Source organism: Octodon degus, unplaced genomic scaffold, assembly GCF_000260255.1.
Source record: "Octodon degus isolate 3935 unplaced genomic scaffold, OctDeg1.0 scaffold00016, whole genome shotgun sequence".
In the NCBI taxonomy this organism is placed as follows: domain Eukaryota; kingdom Metazoa; phylum Chordata; class Mammalia; order Rodentia; family Octodontidae; genus Octodon; species Octodon degus.
Window position 1 is genome coordinate 11,160,743 of NW_004524592.1, and position 11,134 is coordinate 11,171,876.

At 39.9% G+C, this 11,134-nt stretch overlaps 1 protein-coding gene across 1 annotated transcript in view; it reads left to right on the top strand.

The window, feature by feature from the left end:
• Nucleotides 1-483: 483 nt before the first annotated feature.
• Nucleotides 484-11,134, top strand: part of Ndufs1 (NADH:ubiquinone oxidoreductase core subunit S1) — a 34,638-nt gene continuing 23,987 nt past the window's right edge. The window contains exons 1-6 of the mRNA XM_004626640.3: nucleotides 484-604; nucleotides 3,591-3,698; nucleotides 6,491-6,567; nucleotides 7,320-7,401; nucleotides 7,493-7,623; nucleotides 10,522-10,707. Coding sequence (XP_004626697.1) covers nucleotides 575-604; nucleotides 3,591-3,698; nucleotides 6,491-6,567; nucleotides 7,320-7,401; nucleotides 7,493-7,623; nucleotides 10,522-10,707 — 614 coding nt within the window. The 5' untranslated portion in view covers nucleotides 484-574. The remainder of the gene's footprint in view (nucleotides 605-3,590; nucleotides 3,699-6,490; nucleotides 6,568-7,319; nucleotides 7,402-7,492; nucleotides 7,624-10,521; nucleotides 10,708-11,134) is intronic.

Genomic DNA, 11,134 nt, shown 5'->3' on the forward strand with positions numbered 1-11,134 from the left:
TATTTATTTATTTATTTATTTATTTATTTTGCAGTACCAGGGATGAACTCAGGATCTTGTGCTTTCGAGGCAAGCGCTTATTCTACTGAGCTATCTCTCCAGTCCCAACCTTTGCCTCATTTTATAGAAAATTATAGTAGGAAGTACTGTAAGAGAACTGCATATCAGTGCTAAAATGGAAAAATGAGTTGTTTTTGAAGTGTTAAAAGTCTCAGTGTGAACTACTAAAAGTAGACAGCTGTATTTTGTTTGATATATAGTATTGAAACAGCTTTTTCTTTTGATACTGAGGATTGAACTCAGGACCTTGTACTTGCCAGACAGGCACTTATGCTTCTAAGCTGTCTCTCCAGCTGAAAAAGCTTTTTTTCTAATTCAGTACTGTAAAAGATTTCACCTAGAGAAACAGAAAAATAATAGAAAATGTAGAGACATTTACATACAGTTAATCCTTTGCTACCATAAGTTCAGTGATACTAATTTGTCTTTCATGTTATTTTATTAATGGTCAGTTCGAACAACTGCCACCGCAGCCAGCAACTTGATTGAAGTATTTGTTGATGGTCAGTCTGTCATGGTGGAACCTGGAACTACTGTCCTCCAAGTGGGTATATGCTGATTCATTCTTTCTTTCTGAGCAGAATATATTTATTGAAGGAAAGAAAGCTCCTGTCTGAGAGACGGACAGGAGGGGGGCCTGAGCGGGTTGTCCCTGTTTATTTGCATTAGCATGTGTGTTCCATGATTTTTTTTTTTTTTTTTTTTTTTAACATATTTGGTTGTTACAGGGTCTCACTATGCAGCTTGGACTCATACTGATCATCCTGTTTTCAGCCTCCCCAGTGCTGGGATTGCAGGTGTGAGCCACCATGCCCAGTCTTGGTGGCTGGCTCAGTGCACCCTGCGGCAGACTGGTGCCGGCGCATGTGGTGCCAGAAATCCAGCCGTAATCCTTGTGCTTGCCTAAGTTTGCCTAAGCAGGTGCTTTAGTCCACTGAGCTATCTTGCTGACCCCAATTTATTTTCTTTAATCTGTGTATTTGCTTAGAACTACAAATAACAATTATATGAAAATAATTTGATTTCAGTCTTTTTCTTTCTTTCTTTTTTTTTTTTTTGATCTTTACATTTCAAACTGAGTTGGTCTTTATGTTTTTGGCATTCTTAATGAACTGTGGTAGTTATTTTGTTCCACTTCTTCCCATACGATAACCATTAAAAAGCATGAAGTTACCTGAATTAGTTAGCATATGTAAGTAAGTTTATGAAAAAGTAACCTCAGTTTATTGTGAACCTGTTGGAATGTTTTCACTTTTGTATAACTTTTCTATTTTTTAATATTATTTCCAGGGATGCACCCTAAAAAGCATGTCAGCAGAGCGCAGTATGTTCTTGAATTTATAATCTTCCAAATTTCTCCAGAAATAATAGAGCCAGTCATGAAGAAATGATGCTTCATTTCACCTGTGGGTTATTACAGAGCTAACTATTGGGTGTTATTTTCAACAGTCATTTCCAAACCATGTGCTAGACATAGATATATAAACATTAAATGTATAACCAAAGTGTGGTCAAGGTGCAGTGGAGGGGGTGAGTAGTAGAAAATAATTTGTTGGAAAGAAATGCCAGGGTATCTCAGGTGATCCCTCAAGAGGTTTTAAGTGTTGAAATAGTTTGTTGTATTTAGGAAGCTTCAAATAGTTCATTCATGATAAATCATAATGTATGTAGAGGAATGTCAGGTCTAGTCATCAACTAAAATGATCTACCAAGGAAAAGAACTTATTCTTTGACCTATAGAAAATTTTGGTAGCTTATAATCTGTGTGTCAGAAACGGTAGAGACAAAAAAAAGCCTGGGGCCAGAGAGATGGCTCAATGGAATAAGCACTTCCCTGGCAAGTGCAAGGGCCTGAGTTCAATCCCCAGTTCCGCGCCCCCCCCCCCCAAAAAAAAAAAAGGAAAGAGATGGTAGAGAATGATAGTTTGAAAAATGGCAAAACTAGAGAGAGAAGGAAAGAGTATCTAGTATATGTGGAGCCAGAAATAAAAGTGCCTAAAAGATACTAATGATGGGAATGAAAACAAAGGTATATTAAAGGAATAATAAGTAGATAAAACTTCAGGGATGACGCAGAACAGGAGTTCTTAGAGTTTTCTGTTTTGTTTTAGCTTGTCTGGGGATATATGTAGAGGACAGAAATAACTTCAATTGAAACTGTCTATGAAAAATATAAATGCAAATCCCAATTTAAATTTGAGGCTTGGGGAAATGGCTATCAGGGATTTTTTTTTTTTTTTTTTTTTTTTTTTGCGGAACCGGGGATTGAACTCAGGCCCTTGTGCTTGCCAGGGAAGTGCTTACTCCACTGAGCCATCTCCCCGGCCCCACTATCAGGGATTTAAGGAAAGGTTTAGATAGAATCATGGAATGTGTACTAAAATGAAAACTGGAGAAATATCTGTCTTCGTTCTTGCTGCTTTAAGTACATAATTAAAGTATTTTTGTTGACTAAATGGTTAAAGCATTGGAAATGAATGGGATTAAAGTAAGAGCTGAGAGGGCTGGCCAAGTAGCTCAGTGGATTAAAATGTCTGTAAGCAGGCGCAGGGGCTGGGGGTTCAATCTCCGATGCCCCACCCCTGGGGCATGCTGAGATGGCAATTGAGACGGCATGGTGGCGCATGCCTCCCAGCTCCTGGGAGGCTGTAAACAGGCAGATCACTACTGAGTCTGATCTAGTAGCGAGACCCTGAACACCCTGTAGACCCTTCCCTAAAATACAAAAAAAAAAAGTAAGAGCTGAGGTTGGAAGAGCTGACTGTAGTAGATGATTGAACATGTTTATAGGCTGGAGGAAGGAGGAACTTGTACAGAAGAGGTGACCATTAGTGGGGTAGGACTGTCCTCTCTCGGTTGGTGAACAGAAAACAGAAAAAAGTTCAGAGAGAAAACAAGAGTCCTGGGGGAGGAGGCATGAATGGAACAAAGAGCAGAAGTGGATTGTGGCTGCTAGATTGTATGATTTGCTGTCTCTAATCCAAAGGAAGGGAACCAAGCAAAGAAGTCCAGATATGATACCGCTGGGACAGACTTTAAAGGGGGAACTTTTGTCGACCGTGGCTCAAAGCAGACAGGGAGTCAAGCCTTCTGCACAGTCTGAGAATACTTCATCTGAGTTTTCCATGTGAGGTGATGGCATGCTGAGTTTTGTTAGATCCCATGAGGTTCCTTGGATTCTGAGCCAGCAGGAGTTGGAATCAGGAGTGAAGGAGGAGGAAAATACCATGTTTTTAGGGATTGACTTTAGAATGGATAAAGTTAGTGCTATTTATGGCAGGAATAATAAGATGGTCTCTTCTGCTTCAGTAAGAACAGACTGAAGTCACATTATTCTAATGGGTTGGCCGGCCATCCATCCATCAATCCATCTATCTTTATGTTACTGGGCATGGAATGCAGGGTCTTGGCAGAGCTGCCTAGACTGACCTCAACCCCTGTGATCTAGCTGCCTCAGGGTTTTAAGTAGCTGAGTCACAGACATGTACCACTGTACCCCACACAAATTGTGTTTTTTTTTTATCATCTAGGCTTGTGAGAAGGTTGGCATGCAGATCCCTCGGTTCTGTTATCATGAAAGGCTGTCGGTTGCTGGAAACTGCAGGATGTGCCTCGTTGAAATTGAGAAGGCACCTAAGGTACTGCATACCTAAAATTCCACACCGTGCTGTAGAAAGTAGAAAACCTTAAATCTTGCAGCTAACTTTAGACTATTATAGAGTTGAACATAGCCCTGCTTTTTACTTCTTTCTATAAATTCAGTATTTTTCGTATGTATTTGCAAGACTACATTTCTCTCTTTCTCTCTCCCTCTCTCTCCCTCTCTCTCTCTCCCTCTCTCTCCCTTCCTCTTTCTCTCTCTCTCCCTCCCTCCTTCCTCTCTCCTCTCTCCTCTCTTCTGTCTCTCTCTCTGTCTAATGTATTTGCTGTAGGGTCTCACTACACAGCTTGGACTCACTGATTCTCTTATTTTCAGTCTCCTCAGATCTGGGATTATAGGTTTGTGTAACCATGCCCAGTCTCGGTGGTCAGCTCAGCATGCCCCGGGGGGTGGGTCCGACATGGCATGTGGTGCCCACAATTGAACCGCAGTCCCTGCACTTGCCTAAGCAGGCATTTAGTCTGCTGAGCTATCTTGGCAGCCCTTTGAATGACTACATTTTTGTTTTTTTTTGAATGACATTTCAAAACTGGAATCACCTTGATAAAATGCTTTCTGAACCTGTGTGCTAAGTTTAGAAATTAAACCAGCTATTAACATTTCCGAGCACTTTAAGACGCACAAGCAGGATGTGAAACTGCAAGTAGCATGTTAGAAGTACTTGTGCAGTAGCATTTTTACTAGAAAAATGGGCACTGGTAGGTGGAGGGTGAAGTATGGGGGAACATCTTGGCCCACAGGCCTCGGAAGGAAGGAGGGACTTGAAGCTGGCACCTGGTGCCCTGCTGCTAAAGGAAGGAAGGAGTGCAGGCTGTATTTGCTGTTAGTGTTCCAGTCTGAGCAGAACGGAGGACATTGAGAAATTCAGGAAAGTGAGGTGCCTGAAGACTACAGTGCTGGCTGGGCCTCTGTTGAGGCTTCTGGTGCTTGGGTAATGGTGTGGCCTCGCCTTGTTGCAGGTTTCCCTTTGTCCTCAGTTTCCTATGCACCTGCCTGTTGAAACACAGATAATGAATGTAAATTGGAGAACACAGCAGGGTAGAACCCGGGGTTCCAGGCAAGATTGAGAGCACCTTGTCTATGTATTGGAGGTGACTTTCCCTTGGCAGCAAAGAGCTTCACTTGCAAGATGCAGCAGTTGGAGACTGCACCCAGCACCTTCACACTACTATGTCCCAGCCTTTTTAATTTTTTTTTTTTTTTTTTTTTTTTTTAAATTTTGAGACAGGGTCTCCTGCCTCAACCTCCCAGACTGAGTACTGTGATTACAGATGTTTGCCAGCATCCCCAGCTGAAAGCATAGTTCTGTTTTTAGCAATTGCACTGGCTGTTAGAATAAATTTAAGAAGTATTTAAGAGGTAAGATGTCTTTCTTAGATCATTTCGTGTTGCTGTTAAAAAAATATGCGAGCCAGCAAGATAGCTTAGTGGCACAAGTGCCTGTCTGGCAAGCACAAGGTTCTGAGTTTGATTCCTGGCACCAAAAAACCAAAAAACAAAAAAACCTTAGAGACTTGATATGTTATGAAATAAAGAGATTTATTAAGTCCAACAGTTTTAGAGACTGAGAGTCCCAATCAGACTGTCCCTCTGGAAGGTTTTTCTTTTCTTTTTTCTTTTGGAAGGTTCTTCATGGAGGTATTTGACTGCTTCATAACATAGCAGGAGAGGCAGCACGAGCCTGGGAAGAGGCCAGTCTTGCTTTCTATTATCCATTCTTAGGGAGACTAGTCTACTTCCATGAGACCTGACGACTCTGAAACTCAAGCATCAGTCTGTCACTAGTCAGTCACCTCCCAATAGGCTGCACCTCTCAACAGTCCTTCCATCTCTCAAACCCCATGTGTTGCCACACACCTTTTTTTTTTTTTTTAATTTTTTTTAATTATTTATTTATTTTTATTTATTACATTTATTTATTGTGTGTGTGTGTGGCCAGCTCAGCCCACCAGGGGGCGGGGCTGGCTGGCATGTGGTGCTGGGGGATCGAACCGCGGTCCCTGTGCTTTGCCAAGCTTGTTTCAAGTAGGTGCTTTAGACCACTGAGCCATCTCTCCAGCCCCTGCCACACACCTTTAATCCTTACCACACTGACAAGCTGAGGTAGGAGGATCAAAAGTCCCAGCCCAGCCTGAAAAATTTAGTGATTTAGTGAGACCCTGTCTCAAAATAAAAAAGGTCTGGGTACATTCTCAGTGTATAGGCCTTGGCTTCAATCCCCCATACTGAAAAGAAAAACATTTTAAGCTCCTGTTAGATTGGGGATCAAGCTTTCAGTTCTTGAACATTTAGGAGACAAATGATAACCAAACCATAGCAATGTCTTAGTTTTTTTCTGTAAGAAATGTTACTGGGCGTGGTGATGCAGACCTGTAATCCCAGCACTTGAGAGGCTGAGACACGAGGATTACAAGTTCAAGATCAGCCTGGGCTACAAAGTGAGCTCAAGCTCAGCCAAAACTGCTCAGTGAGAACATGTCTGCAAAAGACAAAAAAAGGTCAGGGAGATAGCTCAGTGGAATAAGTGCTTGCCTGGCAAGCGTAAGGTCCTGAGTTCGATCCCTGGTACTGCAATAATAAAAGCAAAATACCCAAAAGTGTAATATTCCAAGTTACATTGTGACTGTGAAAAGTTGAAAAGTTCTAATTTGAGAAGTGCTCTGTTCTTTTCTAGTTTTTAAATTACAATTTAATGTTTTTATGGAATTTAACCTTTTTGTTCATTTACCTGCTTATAATGACAAATAAATACAAACCTTGAAATTCCAGGTTGTAGCTGCTTGTGCTATGCCCGTGATGAAAGGTTGGAATATCCTCACAAACTCAGAAAAATCTAAGAAAGCCAGGTACTTCATTGTTATTAATGTAGTAGACATTGTTCGCATGGTTTTAGCCCTTTTAAGAAGGAGTTTAGTATGAGGCTCAGAGGAAGCCGATATGTTTGGTTTCTAGGACACAGGAAATGAGTGCACGCTAGAGCAGATCATGTCAGGGACATGTGGGGTCGAGCGTAGAGTGTGATCAGCGTTAAAGAACCTTGTTTAGTAATTTGTTCTACTGACCAACAGATGTGCTGAGTTGAGACTATTACTAATTTCTCTCACTGATTGTGTTTATTTTTTATTTTAGTTTTTTGTTGTCCTTGGAATCAAACCTAGATGTGCACCCTCAGTGCCTGCTCTACCACTGAGGTATACCTCAGTCCTCTTTGTTTATATATTGACCTAATATGAATATTTTCTGAGGACCTTTCAGCAATTTTTGATAATTTTATAGCTACAAATCATAATTGTCTATATTCTCTAATAATATTTTATTCTAGACTTTTTTTTTAGTTCAGGGAATTAAGTTCATAGCATATCTCACACTAGGCAGGCACTCTACTGCTGAGCTATAACCTTATACCTATTCTAGATTCTTACGAAGTATTCAAGTTATGTATTTAATGCTACAAGAATGTTAGTTATGTTGGCATTTCTGGTAATACCAGTAAATATAAAGTTAATACCAACTATGTAAGAAATTTATCTGTGAAAGTTAAAAAGCCATTTTGAATGCTAGCTTCTTAAGATCTTGCATGTTATAATTTTTCATACAGAGAAGGTGTGATGGAGTTTTTACTAGCAAATCACCCATTGGATTGTCCTATTTGTGACCAGGGAGGTGAATGTGATCTGCAGGTATCCAGTATAATTTTGTAAATCTTTTTAGTTGTCTTCAATTGTAATGTTATTAGCAGCATTACATTGGCTTTTTGGTAATCTCCTTAAGGACCAGTCCATGATGTTTGGAAGTGATAGAAGCCGATTTTTAGAGGGGAAACGTGCTGTGGAGGATAAGAACATTGGCCCATTGGTAAAGACCATCATGACTAGATGCATACAGTGTACTCGATGTATCAGGTAATTCTTTCTCTACTGGAATGTCATTGTATACTTAACATTCACAAAGCTTGGTAGAACAGCAGCATTGGAAAGGATGGCAATTTTTGTTTGATGGGAGAAGTAGGTTGTTTTTAATGTTTTTTACATATGCCAATAAAATGATTAAGTTGTTCATTTTCAGTTAATACCAGCTTCAGTTGAATTGAAAATTAAAAGTGCTGAGTGTAAAGGTACACACGCCTACCTTGGAAGACTGAAGCAGGAAGAACACAAGTTTGAGGCTAGTCTGGGCAACTCAGCATGACCTTTGTCTCAAAATAAAAAATAAAAATGGCATGGGATGTGACTCGGTAGTAGAGCAGTTGCCAGATATGTGTGAAAGCCTTAGGCTCAATTACCCGTGGTCAGAACTGAAATGATGAAGCTGATGAGGTGGCCCATGCACATAGTCCTTGGCACTTGAGAGACTGAGGCAAAAGTACCACAAGTCTGAGACCCTGCTTCAAAATAAAAATTAAAAAAGGGCTGGAGCATAGTTTAGCACTCCCTGGGTACAGTCCTCGGTACCACAATATAAATGAATGAATGTGTAAAATTTGTGAGTATTTATTCTGCGTTAACTTGCTAAGCTGTGCACATAAGATTTGTACAGTTTTTTTATTTGTGCTACATCTCATTACATTAAATACATACGTTGAAATTGTATGTGCACAAAGTGTGATTAAGAAGTGTGAATGTTTATTTTTAAAATTTATCAGAAAAAACACATTGCTGTTAATCCTCCAAATACTCCCTTTTGCTTTGTATACATTTTGGTATCATTCTTGCCACTTCCTGTTTTATTTTCTGAAACAAGGTCAGACTTTGAAGTTTATGCTGGACTTGAACTCAGTATGTAGCTCAGGCTATCCTCTAATTATAGCAATTCTCTTGCCTCAGCCTGCCAAGTGCTGGGATTACAGCTATGTGTCACTACACCTAGCCCTTTCTTGCCACTTTCTAATGAAGTTGTGGGAAGTCCTCTTCAATGAGTGACTTTAATTGCACTGTTGTGACTATTTTCATTTCCTGCATAGATTCCAGGTATTTACCATTTATAGTCATTTTGACTTTGCAACAGAACCAAGAGTTCAGTGCCCAATCTGGTAAGGAGGATGGATGAGGACAACGTTATGCTTTTACAAGGCTGCCTTGCCACTGGATGGCACCAGGTTGCAATAGTCACTGTATTTCTCATCACACCTGTAAGGATGCTAATGAAAGAGAATTTCTATTTTTTTTTCCCCATAATTTTGAGAAACAAATAGCAATGAGACAGTTTCAAACCAAATTGGTAGGACAGTTTCAATAATTAACACATTGCATACATTCTTCCAAAAGAGTCCAGTAGTCCATAATAGTATTGGGTCTTCCACTTCACTGGCAATATCAGAAATTGTTGACCTGAGTCCCCTACAGCTCAACATAACAGCATGGCTTTACTTCTTACACTTCATTTTTATACTTTTCTGCTGGATGGTTAAGACCAAGGTAAAGCAGGACTTATGCAACAAGAGTTGTAGCTTTTGGGTCTGATAAGGTCAGTGAAATCCCCTCAGGATTTATCCTGAGATCCTGTACCTCAGATTGTAGAACCTTTGTCAGTGTCAGCCATGTGGATGAGTCACAGCCATTGCTTGGCCAGTGTGCTCTCTTTGAAAGCCTAAGAGAATGTTTTCTCTCCATAATACTCTCTTTAGGCCATGTTATGCCTAAGATGTTTGAAATTCAGATAGTGAATTTAAGCTTAACAGCCTAGGTTGTATGGTAATAACAATAAGCTTGTCTTCTGGAGGGTTAACAACCTAAGTTTGCAGACCAAAATTAGAGAAAAAGGAGGGCTGCAAGGAAATCCAACTTTTTGGCCCTAGCCTTCCAAGGTCAATTAAGACTCAGGACATATGAGAACTTGTACTGTAACGTCATGTAACTCGGTAGTGTCCCAGATTTTCTGATCAAGGAGATTTTGGGGCCAAAGAGGAAAGAGGACTTCTAAAACTGCTTCACAAAGTAAGAAGAACAATGGCATATGTGTGTTTGCAGGGAGGGGGGATATTTGGAGGAGGGCTAATGGCTATGTGTCTGTTTCAGTTACTTTTATTGTTGCTGAGACAAAATACCCAATGACCAAAGTTAAGGAAAAAAAGATTTATTTATCTTATAGTTTGTAGAGGTTTTAGTTTATAATTGGATGGCTCCGAGGTAGGGTAACATCACAGAGGACTAACAGTTTATGGCACGCAGAAGGTAGAAAGAAATAAGGGACAAGATAAGCCTCTTTCTGTCTCTTATATTGTATCCAGGCTACTGGGTATAGGGTGGTGCCAAAGCAATCAGTAGACTGATTTAGTAACTACCCACCCTTAATCCTAGAAGCCTTAATCCTAGCATTGCACCATGAATCAATCACACTCTAGAGCCAGCCTCCTCTGAAAAAGCCCCACATGTGACTGCATGAATTTTTGGGCAGATGTCTAAATGCAAGCCATAACAGTCTTTATCTGGAATAAATTTTTAAAAATATTTATGGCATACTATTTATGCCCTTTTCTGGTAATACTGAGAAATTGAATCCAGGGCTGTTGCCCAGAGTTACATCCTGAGCCCTTTTCTATTTTTTATTTTTTAGACGGTATCTTGGTGAATTAGTTAACTGGGCTGGCCTTGAACTTATGGCCCTCTTGCCTTGTCCTCCCTGAGTATTGAGATTATAGGCATGTGTCATAATACCTTGTTGGAATTATTTTTTATTCTGAGACTATGCTTTCTGTTAAAAATACCCTTTGAGTGTTTTGAAAGTCATCTTTGTGTTCATGACTGGAAAATGAATTAATTTTGCTCCACTCCACCATTTGGCAATCCATGTTTATCTTACAGGTTTGCAAGTGAGATTGCAGGAGTGGATGATTTGGGAACAACAGGCAGAGGAAATGATATGCAAGTTGGCACATACATTGAAAAAATGTTCATGTCTGAATTATCTGGGAATGTTATTGATATCTGTCCTGTAGGTGCCCTAACCTCTAAGCCGTATGCCTTTACTGCTCGCCCATGGGAGACAAGGTATTCATCTTTGCATTGTTTGGCAATTTAAAAAATGTTTACTTCACTACTATTCAAAAAATATTGTGTCATTTTCTACCTGACTTTTAATTTGTGGTGGTCTGCTAAGTTCTTGTTTACTCTAATTACAACCCTTTTTATTGGAAGTAATAAAATTGAAGGGTAAGGGTGAACCTTGGCAAATATATTTGATTTTCTTGGAAGTTCTAAAATATTTAACCACAAAATTATATTTTTCACTTTTTTTTTCTTACCAGTGCTCTTGATATTTTAAGTTCATAGTCTCATATGTTAATTTATCAATTACATGAAAATATCATACTTTGTGGGGCTGGTGAGATGGCTCAGTGGTCTAAAGCACCTACTTAGAACAAGCTTAGCAAAGCACAGGGACCGTGGTTCAATCCCCCAGCACCACATGCCAGCC